The 12,881-nt window shown below is 39.9% G+C and overlaps 1 protein-coding gene across 1 annotated transcript in view; it reads right to left on the reverse strand.

Annotated features, from left to right (window-relative positions):
- RGR (retinal G protein coupled receptor) overlaps nt 1–12,653 on the reverse strand; it is a 34,686-nt gene extending 22,033 nt beyond the window's left edge. The window contains exons 1-6 of the mRNA XM_073681457.1: nt 12,256–12,653; nt 10,200–10,356; nt 4,315–4,436; nt 4,056–4,209; nt 2,349–2,466; nt 1,601–1,714 (exon numbers count right to left, since the gene is read on the reverse strand). Coding sequence (XP_073537558.1) covers nt 1,601–1,714; nt 2,349–2,466; nt 4,056–4,209; nt 4,315–4,436; nt 10,200–10,356; nt 12,256–12,334 — 744 coding nt within the window. The 5' untranslated portion in view covers nt 12,335–12,653. The remainder of the gene's footprint in view (nt 1–1,600; nt 1,715–2,348; nt 2,467–4,055; nt 4,210–4,314; nt 4,437–10,199; nt 10,357–12,255) is intronic.
- Nucleotides 12,654–12,881: the final 228 nt, after the last annotated feature.

Here is a 12,881-nt window from a genome sequence, read left to right on the forward strand (position 1 = left end):
AGGGTGCTCAAGTGACATGTTCGAGTCCCGACGCCCGCATGCTTTGCAGCCTAGAGACAGTCACAAAACAAGCGGGGATTGCCTGTATATGTCAGGCAATCCCGCATGTCTAGTGGCTGTCCAACAGCTATGAAACATGTGTGCGCGGGGACTAGAACATGTCATCCGCGCACCCACGATACTCTGTGCATACCCGAGCACCCTAGGCAAACTCCAGCACTTGCTCTCATCAATAAGGCCAACACTTTCAGCCATGACTGTACTTTATGTGGCAAATTTGATCATGATTAAGACTCACAAGAGTTGAAACGCATCGAGTTAACTGATGTAAATCATTACTGGAGTTACTAAACGGTGGCATAACTTGTCTATCTTGGATTTATCTGTCTACCCCACTTTAATATTGGATTTAATAAAGGACTATTACTTTTAATCTTATCCACGCTGGAGATAATCTCTTTCTTGTGCTCCACATACACCGACCCGAACCAGGGTGGCTCCCTGTGAGGATCTCAGAAGAGAGGATATGGTGGACTGTATGCTGGTGAGCTGACTCTCCCTTTTCCTTCCTGTTTTTATGTACTGTGATGTTTAGTTTAGTGATGCTTGAGAAAGACTTGTGTGAGTGTAACATCTCTGATATCTTTGATGTAATAAAGAAGTCCTCTGTTCTTCACCACTTTTGAGTGTGGTGGTTCTCTTTATACTTTATCCTGCAAGGATATGCCATTATTTTTTGTTCCGTGGAGTCAAACCTAAACCATAGCTATAGTGCTGTGATCTGTATATTTTTGGTTTTGGCTTTAATCCTGACAAGGATTATTAGAGAGTCAATATTGACTTTTAGGATTGCTGCTTCCTATAGGTGCCACTAAAGTTCTAGTCCTCTTCCTCTCTGAAGAGACAGTTTGCATATATTACACAGAGGAGCATTGCGGCTTAAAAGCCTCCTCACCTCAGCATGTCCGGCTTGACATGTCACTCTCTGCAAGGAGAAACATTACCCCTTTGATCCAAGACCAGTACTGTAACTTAGATAAATTGTGCATTGCTTTCTATTATGCTAAAGTCATTACCTAGTTTCTGTAAAGGTATTTTAGATCTCCTGTAGAATTATGTAATGTATTATTGTCTTGTATTTGATCATCAAGAGACCACTGTACAAATATTCAGTGTTGCAGCAATAGGGGACGCGGAGGTAGGTAAAGTATCAGCTTTTCTTTGAAGGGTGCAGGGTAAAACAACTGTAAAAACTAAGTGTTCTTCAAATGGTTAATAATTGTATACCAAGGACAAAGGTCAGTTCCCAGAACTTTTAATAAACCTGCTGGATGGTTTTATTGCCCTATTTGGTGGTTATTGATATTAAAAGCAAATGGTATAAAATACATTTACTACTCCCATTGACTTTCCTAAAATGATCCACTTTTATAGACACGGAATATGGTTGGGTTAACACATCTGCATTTCATGGTCCATTTCGTAACAGTTTCATATATGCCTATGAGGCCGATAGTTGGTCAGGAAATGACAATCCGCACACAAGCTATGAAATTAAATGCAGTTGTGTGACGCTTCATATGTACAGTTCTTCACTCACCATGCGTAGTTTTGGAGAAAGGATGGTTGCATCTTGAACTATAGCATAAAAACATAGCAGTGAATAGGGCCCCCAGCAGATCATCAGTGATTTTACAGGTATGCTCGTGTTCATCTAAGGAAATAATATACAATTATTAAATCAGTGTCCTTTTTGAACAATAATTTGTTATATTTTCTCACAAAGCTGAATTCCCAACAGGCATTATGACCCGAAACTATGTGTATTGGACAAATATGTTAATTTTTTTATTTCTTTTATAATTGTGCCATGTAGAAAAAATAAGATTACTTAATTATCTTTAAGAGGACCTTTCCTTGCATTTTAGTAAATACTTTGATTCTTCACAGTAAATACAATTCTGGTGCTCCTTTTCTTTGTACCTTTTCACTCGCAGTGATGAGATTTATGCACAAGTATCAGGGTTTTTATATTCATGGTCATTTGCAGTGAATGTGTGGCTTTTCTAATCATGCTACTATTCCCAGTTAGCTAAGTTTTGTGCAGAACTCAAAGAAAGTTCATTGTGAGCAGCTAAAAGCTGCATTCAAAGCGTAATCCAAAAGAACAAGTTACATAAATGTTCTCGCTGTTACATCAGCCTAAATTCAACCACTAAAAACTTAAATACTGAAACAGCTCTTTGTATTCACTTAATACAGAGCAGGGATTATCTTTGATTTTCCAACAAGATTATTACAAGCTGTCCCAAGAATGTAGGGTCTCAGAGCGTGAGAGACCACATTACCTTCACTTGGCCACTTTTCTTTAGCTTCTGGTATATGGACTGGTAGGCAGTGGTCATTATAAAGAGAGGAATCAGGTACTCAAAAACTGCCAGGGGGAAAAGGAAGGACATGAAGTTTCTAGGGGTAAAAAAGAATATTTCAAAAATTATTAATACAGTTGAATTTTTTAGGCTTATTTGTGTAAATTTTTATTTATTTATTCTACTCACTTATATTAATTGAGTAATTTCACAGCGCTTTACAGACATTATGGGCACTGTCCCCATTGGGGCTCACAATCTAAACCTAAATTCCCTATCAGTATGTCTTTGGAGTGTGGGAGGAAACCAGAGTACCGAAAGAAACCCATTCAAAACATGGGAAGAACATATAAACTCTTTGCAGATGTTGTCCTTGGTGGGATTTGAATCCAGGACCCCAGCGCTGCAAAGCTGCAGTGCCAACCACTGAGCCCTTGTGCTGCCATTAAATTCTTCCTTGTTGTATACCACTACTAGGAACAAGGACAACCCCTTCTCGATCTGAATGTTTGCCCCTGTGAAAATAAAAACACTTATACTCACCTCCTGTGACCGCATCGTTCCAGCGGTGTCGACACTCACGTTCCCGGGGCTGTGATGCTATTGTTATGACACGTGAGCCTTGTGCCCAATCAGTGCTGGCGTCACTGTCACTGCATTAAGACACATAAGTAACTAAGAAATAAAGAGGATGTGAGAGCGGCAGCTGGTCACTCACTTCTTCTTGATTACTAATACACCCGAAGGCGGGGACAGTGACGCCAGCGCTGATTGGGCACAAGGCTCACATGTCATAACAACTGCATCACAGCCCCGGGAACGTGAGTGCTGATACCGCTGGAATGGCGCAGTCACGGGAGGTGAGTTTAGACTTTTTTATTTTCACAGGGGGCGAACATTCAAATCGAAAAGTAGTGGACAACCTCTTATATTCAGCCTGTTCTAACATCTATACCACTTATGCCAATTTCCCATGAATGTAATATGGCTGTAAATTGTGGCCTTACTATAGGTCTTATCAGCCAAAATAATGGCACCATAGCTCATTATTATTTTTTTTTTTGCAGTTTTTATTGGGGAGAGTTTCCCCCTTCCGGACTGTGAACCTTTATCAACCTATCTTCACCAGAAAGGTCTCACTCTGAGCTAAGTCTGGCTTCCTATCCCTTCCTCATTTCATTTGAGGTCTGTCTGGACACAAAGAGAAGTGAGTCAATCGAGTTGGGGAGTAATGTTATAGAAGGTAGTCCTCCACTTGGAACACACGTCTGTTAACCACGCAGGGATGCCAGTAGCATATCTTCTTTTTAGAAACGGCTTCTTCCATGCATTACATAGCAGGCACCATATGATATCTAAGAGCTCATGCAGACGTCCGTTCAAATCAGTCCAAGCATGGACTGCATGAAGCTGTTAAGCTTGGGTCAGGAGAGCCATGACCAGTCCCGTGCATTGTGGTCCAAGATCTTCTGCATGAGTGCTTACATGCTATACAGAAAAGAGAGGACTTCCTGGTTGTTTCTTCTGCTAAAAGCCGATTATTGAGGGCTGTCTCTGCAGTTGACCACTATGCAGGGAGCTTTCTCCTTGTGAGGAGTTGTCTAGTGTCAGTGACACCTAGGGTCCATTACATGAGTTCAATAGTGATGCAAATGTTTTTTAGTGTAAAAAATAAAAATGTTTTACCTGTCAGCTTTTGAGTAGTCCAGTGTGCAGCATGTTCTTAAAGGTTCATAGTCATATTCACCCCATCCAAACAGCGGCATCACAGACCAGAAAGCAGCAAACCCCCAGGCAAACAACACCACCGAAATTGATGTGCTCCAATGCAACTTGCTACCTGAAATTTTCATACACTAAGGCTATTTTGTAGACATACAAAATCATCACATAGTACTGGATGAGAAAAGATTTGCTATAATGTATGTGATCCTTTCAAACTTACGAGTGCAGTACTGGTGATAACGGTCCCATGCTATGGCAGCACAGGAACTAATACTTGATAGAGCAGCAACAAAACCCTGGAATCCATGAACTTGGCAACCTTCTGACCCATAGGGCCAATACCTGTAAAGTTAAATAAAAGTAGTAATTCTTTTGCCAATGGCAGCATAATTAAGTATTATTAACATTATTAAGGAGACAGTATAAGGCTGTGTTCACTCATTGCATCCCGTCCTGTGTTTTTGATAGCAAAATGTTATTACTCTACTATGGTGGAAGTAAGAAAAAAAATGCAATGCAACTATTGGCAGGAGGAGGGGGGAATATGGTTACTCTAATGATCCAAACTGAACAATCTACCTGCATGGGAGAAATGCAGGGACACTGAAGCTGGTGTTAAATAATAATTATGATTTCCCAATTCTGCACGGCATAGATTACATCAGCCTCATGCTAGGTTTTTTTTAGCTGACATTGCAATGTGTCATTCTTGTACATTTAGCTCAGGGTAAAAGTCAGTGCCATATATAGAAAAAGAGGTGCTATGTGGGACATACAGTGGGGGAAATAAGTATTTGATCCCTTGCTGTTTTTGAAACCTGGGAGTCTGAACTGAAACGTAAATTGATGTGCATGCAAAATGTAAATGCATGTTCACATAAGGCCACTAGACAGAAAAAAAACAAAAACAAGCAAAATACCCAAAATAACTGGAAGTAAATGGATAAATCGCAAAGTGCAAAAATAATGATAAATAATAAAGGGTATTTAGTTAACATAATTTTGATCAAAATAATGTAAAAGCCATCCCACCACGTCACGGTAACCCTTATGGGACAGTCCAAACTCTAATATTAAAACCTTACCATTTGTCAAGTGACATTAGTGTGCTTTAGTGCATTTAAGGGTGTGGCCACCCTTTGTCTGACCTGAAAGGTTCATTCTGCCTCTTAGGACTATGCATCTACTACGGGTTCAGTCTCTCTGCCCTTATCTATATGTATGTCACTGACAAATGGTAAGGTTTTAATATTAGAGTTACGACTGTCCCATAAGGGTTACCATGATGTGGTGGGATGGCTTTTACATTATTTTGAGCAAAATTATGTTAACTAAATACCCTTTATTATTTATCATTATTTTTGCACTGTGCGATTTATCCATTTACTTCCAGTTATCTGGGTATTTTGCTTGCTTTTGGGTTTTTTCCCTTGCTGTTTTTGTAAGATTGCCCACTAACAAAGACATGAACAGTCTATAATTTTAAGGGTAGGTTAATTTTAACCTTGAGAGATAGAATATCCCAAAAAAATCAAGAAAATCATATTGTATAAATTCGATACATTTATTTCCATTTTGCAGTGAGAAATAAGTATTTGATCCCCTACAAACCATTATGAGTTCTGGCTCCTACAGACCAGTTAGACGCTCCTAATCAACTCATTACCCTCATTAAAGACAGCTGTGTTACATAGTCACCTGTATAAAAGACTCCTGTCCACAGACTCAATTAATCAGTCAAACTCTAACCTCTACAACATGGGCAAGACCAAAGAGCTTTCTAAGCATGTTAGGGACAAGATCATAGACCTGCACAAAGCTGGAATGGGCTACAAAACCATAAGTAAGACGCTGGGTGAGAAAGAGACAACTGTTGGTGCGATAGTAAGAAACTGGAAGAAATACAAAATGACTGTCAATTGACATCGATCTGGGGCACCATGCAAAATCTCACCTCGTGGGGTATCCTTGATCATGAGGAAGGTGAGAGATCAGCCTAAAACTACATGGGGGGAACTTGTTAATGATCTCAAGGCAGCTGGGACCACAGTCACCAAGAAAACCATTGGTAACACATTATGCCTTAAAGGTTTAAAATCCTGCAGTGCCTGCAAGGTCTCCCTGCTCAAGAAGGCACGTGTGCAGGCCCGTCTGAAGTTGGCCAATGAACACTTGGATGATTCTGTGAGTTATTGGGAGAAGGTGCTGTGCTCAGATGAGACAAAAATTGAGCTCTTTGGCATTAACTCAACTTGCCGTGTTTGGAGGAAGAAGAAGGATGAGTACAACCCTAAAAACATCGTCCTAACCGTGAAGCATGTTGGGGGAAACATTATACTTTGGGGGTGCTTTTCTGAAAAGGGGACATGACGATTGCACCGTACTATACGGAAGATGGATGGGGTCATGTGTTGCAAGATTTTGGCCAACAACCTCCTTCCCTCAGTAAGAGCATTGAGGATGGGTCATGGCTGGGTCTTCCAACAAGACAATGACCCAAAACATACAGCCAAGGCAACAAAGGAGTGGCTCAAAAAGAAGCACAGTAAGGTCATGGAGTGGCCTAGCCCATCTCCAGACCTTAATCCCATAGAAAACTTAAGGAGGGAGTTGAAGCTCCAAGCGACAGCCTCAAAATCTTAATGATTTAGAGATGATCTGCAAAGAGGAGTGGACCAAAATTCCTCCTGACATGTGCGCAAACCTCATCATCAACTTAAAAAAAAGTCTGACTGCTGTGCTTGCCAACAAGGTTTTTGCCACCAATTGTTAAGTGTTATTTGCCCGAGGAATCAAATACTTATTTCTCACTGCAAAATGCAAATAAATCTATCTAATTTATACAATGTGACTTTCTTGATTTTTTTCTTGGATATTCTATCTCTCAATGTTAAAATTAACCTACCCTTAAAATTATAGAATGTTCATGTCTTTGTCAGTGGGCAAACTTACAAAAACAGCAATGGATCAAATACTTATTTCCCCTATTGTATATAACCCACATGAGAAAGGAGGGGCTTGCTTTTTCCACTTTACACTACACCAGACAGAGGATCTTTACGCTGAGGGCAGCTGCCAATGTAGGCTTGGCCACATGTTCTACTCATCCATGTGCTTGACAGACAGACGAAAGCTACCATTCAGGACCCAGGGAAAGATGGACACTCATCAATGAATTTCAACTAATATGGACAATCTCTTTGTAACTGCTGCAATTATTCTTTTTAAAGGACAATCCAAGAATAAACCTCCACATTTTTTATATAATATTTATCATGATATGTTCTTTGAAGAATCGTATCTGGTAACAAGTCCTGTATAAATATATATATACGAAAATAAGTATATTTAACAGCTGGCCAGGTTCAGGGATTCGGTCAGCTTCAGAGCAGCACTTGCAGGTGGTAAATCTTAGAGTTTTCTAGTGGTGCACGCTCTTTACCTAGATAACCAGTGACTCTGGGACCGCAGGGTGGCCGGTACCTAGGAAACAAGCTGTACACTAAAGAATTAAAAATCTCACAGTTCTTGAGAGCATAGAAGATTGTTAATAAGTGGTGAAATGCAAAGTTGATTGTTTTTACCCATTAACAAAGAACTCGACAGAGACAAACACTTTAGAGGGAGTGCAGGATGAAAAGAAGTTATCACCTATCAACAGGATAGGTGATAACTTATTGATCATTGGACCCAAACCGATTAGTACAATGGGGCAGTTTTATCCTTGTTAGAAGAGAGCGACATGCTCGACCTCCGCCCTATTCATGCTGCCAGGTGCTGCGCTCGGCTTTTTCAACAGCCCCATAAAGAATGAATGGAGCAGAGGTTGGGCTTATGCACTAATCCATTTTGTAATGGGGATAAAATTGCCCCATTGGGGATAAAACTGCCAATCGGCGCAGATTCCAGTACTCAGACCTCCACTAAACGGTAAGTTATCACGTATCCTCTCTATAGGTGATAATTGTTTTCCCTAGATAACTCCTTTAAATGATAATAACACTTGCAGTTAAATCATGACATTCCATGTCAATTTTAGGCCGCATTCCCATGATTGCATTACAGATACAAATTTTTGGGGACTGTACTATAGCACCCTCACAGTGCTAGGGGTTCTGTACTGATGTATGCCTCTGACCTCATTAAGAAGTTTTATTTCTTCTGAATCCTGTACAAATCCAAAAGTAAAAGAAACCAAATGGGAACATTTCAAGCTCCATTACATTGCTGGCTGAGCATGGTATGGCCGCTCTCAGTGCTGCTGAAATCACATTTGATTTGCTTTGGTTTATTAAAATACAATTACACAAAATGTTTCGTGCAGCATAAAAAGTAATCTTTGTACTTTAAGAGATCTCACAAAGTATACAGTATACATAATTACCTACCAAGTAAAAATGAAAGAAAACGTACAAGTGTACACTAAGGGCAACTTTTCCCAGATGTTAAATTATCTATGACCGTAGATACAAATTGTCATAAAATATTTTCTAATGCTGCCCTAGTTTCTGCCATTACTACATTCTGTAATGCAACATTCCATACTTTAGTTACTAAAAAGTACAAGATCCATAATATCAAGTGCATTGAAATCTATGGACCTGTCCTGTACCTATGTCTGCTCTAACTTTATATGGAATATTCTATTCCTTGCTTTTTTATGTAGGTATTCCCCATAGTAGAGGACCACAGGGACAGTAAGTGCCATTGGACATGTGCTGTTTGTGCACAATTGCTAAGGCCTCCTTCACATGTCCGTGTTTCTGGTACTTGTAGTATCTCTTTTTATGACTATCAAACTTACCCATTATAACCTATGGTGCTATGCACTTGTCCATGTTTTAACATGAGCTGTGTGTCCATGCAAAGCACATGGAAACATGTCCGTTTTTTTCCAGCAGCACGGATAACAAGGGCCAATACAAGTCTATGGGTCCATGAAAAACACGCACAGCACACTGATGGCATCCATGTACAGTCCATGTGCTGTCCGTATCTAACACTGCAAAGTATAGGAGAAGCTTTGTAATTTCTTTTTTTCTTTATCCATACGGGGAAAACACTGATGACACACTGATGGAAAGCACTTATGACACTGGTACCATTTTTCACGTACGTGTATTATACGGATGTGTGAAGGAGGCCTAAGGCTGTGCTCTGATCAATCCTCAGCTGAACCCATGAGTCGCCTGACTTGAGCTAGGTGCCTCATATATGCCTATGGGGCAGTTACCTTATGTCACAAGGCCCAGCGGTTGGCCCAGAATTGGCAATCTGTGCATGGTCTGTGCTTCACAGACATGTGAAACTGCCTTAGGCTACATGCAAATGTTCAGTATTTGGTCAGTATTTTACATCAGTATTTATAAGCCAAAACCAGGAAAGGAACAATCAGAGGAAATAATAGAAACACGTCACCACTTCTGTATTTATCACCCACTCCTGGTTTTGGCTCACAAATGCTGATGTAAAATACTGACGAAATACTGAACTTGTAAAGTGGTCGTATATTGTGAACTGGTATCTGTATAATCACATTATTTGGTGGGTCTGCAAGTTCAAAAACGAGTAGACAATGTCAGCTCTGATTGAAGGGTCAGTAAGCATAAACCTTTAAAATGAAATGGTTCTATAGTCATTTTACACAATTTTATGTTTTCTGTGTAGAACAAGAACTTGCTGAGAATTTAGCATTTCACGTTGCATTTCAGCCGGAAAAATGGTGCAGCAAAATCTGCAAGAGGTAAGTAAATATTGCCCCAGATATGATTGCGAAAGTGGAGCGGGTGGTCCGAACATGTCTCCTCTGCTTTGCAAAGGATAAAATGACATTTCATATCCTCAGTACAGGTCAGATTATGCTGCCGATATATTTTGCAGTGGCTGTATGAGATTTCTTTACCATGCTGTTAAAGTAAAATGTTTTCATTAATTGGAAATGTAGTCTTAATCCTTTTAGCAAAAATCTCTATTCAGTAGGAGGTTTGCCACAATGCAACATAGATAGGGATAATTCTTTGTAACTTTTTTTATCTCGTAAGAGCTTCTACCCAAAATCTATACCTAAAATCTATGCCTGAATGAAATTAATAGTGAATATTTTACCTTAAGAAACTGGAAAAGGCAGCTACAAAGGCATTAATACATAGTCCAGTGTCTGCCACTGCCAGGCTTATTATAAGCAGGTTGTTAGGTGTCCTGAGCTCTCTGACTTTGTAGAAAGAAAGGATTGTCAGACCATTTAGAATGAAGCCAAGCAGAGCTGCAAGAAACAATCAGCCTTCAGCATTGAAATCATGATCAAACCACAAATAGGTCACATACAATACAGCAGTTATAGTGTTATTCATTATCAAAGAGTTTGATTGCTGCCTGTAGCGTCCCACCACTATGTCTGTCAAGGAACTAATCAGCATAAGGGCTTGTGCAGACGACCATATCTTCAGTCTGAGTGTGATCCGACAAAACATCAGATTGCAGTCGGACCAACATCATTTTATGGGTCTGTGCACATGTCCGATCTTTTCCCCAGAGTCTGTCCGAGGAAAAAATTGAAGCATGCACAATTTGCATCCGATATTGCAAGTCAGTGAGTCTGTGGAAAACATCCGATTGCACTCGGATGATATCTGAATGTGATGCGGTTTTCACAGACTGACAGAATGGAGAAAATGGAGAGTTATTTTCTTTCATCTTCTCCACATCCGAGACAAACAGATCACACTGTGATCATACTCGGCTAAGAGAAAATACGATGCTGTGACCCAAGTCTAAGGGTTCATGCAGACGTCCTTACAAATCGGTCCGAGCATGGACCGCAATGCAAAGACTGGCCATGGCTCTTCCAGCCCAAGCCTAACAACCTTGTAGATCTATATGAAGTGGTCATGCTCAGATCAGGAAAGCTGCGGCCAGTCCGTGCATTGCAGTCAGTGCTCAGACCGATATGCATGGACGTCTGCATGAGCCCTTATTCCCAGCTCTTCCAATAAATTACAGATAAGGGTTGATTCACATGTAGCTTTTTTATGAGATTTCTAAAATCTCTTTCACATGCTGTGTTATTTGTCCTTTCATTTTTGAGCTGTGGTGTGTTTTATTTTATGTATGTCAATTATTTCAGAATTTTTGCTTCGTCTTTTTTACCCATTCAATTGAAGGCATAAGAAATTGTGTAAAAATGTATTTAAAGGGGTTGTCCCACAAACAAAGTACATCTTTAATCAATAGATCTTGGATTAAAAAGAATTCCACAATTGGATGTGCTGTATAATGGCTGTGTCTGGTAGTGCAGGAACATGGTCTGAAAAGGGCAGAGGAGGAAGCAAAGGAGAGTAGACGGACATTACAGCAGGGTGTCACAGATGCTGCTTTCTGTGAGGTAAAACATTTCCCTGCTTGTTTAAAAACTTGTTTTACCTCACAGAAAGAATCAGCTGTGATCCTGTGCTGTCCTGTCTGTATTCTCTTCTGCTTCCTCCCCAGCCCAGGAGCTGTAGTATGATCAGACCATGTTCCTGTATGGTCAGACACGGCCATTACACAGGACACAGCAGGGGCACATTTATAAGATGATTTGTCGTAGCCTAACAGTCATATACTGCAGTTAGGGTAAGATAATTTCCAGTATTTGGGAACAACCCATATATCATTTATCAGATCTTATAGATACCTCTGCAGCATCAAAAAGAAGCAAGTAGGCTATTGACACTAACAACCATGCTGCTGTCAATATATTTGCAAGGAAGAAGAAATAAACAGAATGCTGCTGTCTATTAATCACTCAATAATTTCTCTATCATTTAGTTGTTGACACATTCATGTTACTTACAAGGAACACCTGCAATGTATATATACTGGTTTTTGCTCTGCATGAAGTCTGCTTGCAGCATCACGTCACCTATTAGAAGGTAATGATTATACTATGGAGACATATTTACCACTATTTGAGATATATATTGCACAGCTGCTTTTTCCTACTAGCAATGTGATATAAGGAGTCCTAGTCATTAATGTTTTTACTTTTGATGCCTTGATCTGCAGCAGAACGTCTAATCAGCTGAGAGATGATCACAGAAATATGACCCTTATCTTGCTGATTTTAATTTTTCTGACAGTATGGAAAATAAAAACTGAGTCCACTACGAAATGAAAATCTTACCTTCAACCAGGAGAACTGTTCCAATGCCAAATACTTCAACCTCAGTGAAACCTTCAGGAAGCGGGTAGGATGTAACCATGTTTGCAAAATTGTGCTAACACCCTGATGAACTGTCTGCTGCTTTCCCTTCGCACAGGCGCACACTAGAAAGGCTTCCTTTTAAAGGGTCTGTTTGTCATGAAGCATCATGCAAGTCATTATGTAAGATCTTTTTTTTTTCTTAGTAGTTATGTCTGAAACAACCCAATCCCCAGAAGAATTTCCTAATGATGTGAATGAAAGCTGGATTGCTCACTTTTCAGTGCCCCCAGATTCTACCTTTCCTAAATCCTATTTGCATGCCATGGTAAATAGACTGCATTCATAGGACTGAGAACAAGGGGTTTGTGACTGCATGATTATGAAAACTGGCTTGTGAACTACAACAGAATTATCTGAAAATGAAACAAGAGGCTAGAAAAGCTGAATCCTCAGTGTGGTGCCTAATTGGCAAAGATGCATAACAATGGAGGGAATGTTGTTAAACAAACACTCAACATTTTTACAGCCTGAGCTCAGCAACTCGATGAACCATAGTGTATCTCTACTTCAGAGTCAAATAAGCAAAACTAACATCACTTTTATTC

The sequence above is a fragment of the Phyllobates terribilis genome, unplaced genomic scaffold (genome assembly GCF_046119375.1).
Source record: "Phyllobates terribilis strain yellow unplaced genomic scaffold, ASM4611937v1 Scaffold_5__5_contigs__length_657084704, whole genome shotgun sequence".
NCBI classification, from domain to species: domain Eukaryota; kingdom Metazoa; phylum Chordata; class Amphibia; order Anura; family Dendrobatidae; genus Phyllobates; species Phyllobates terribilis.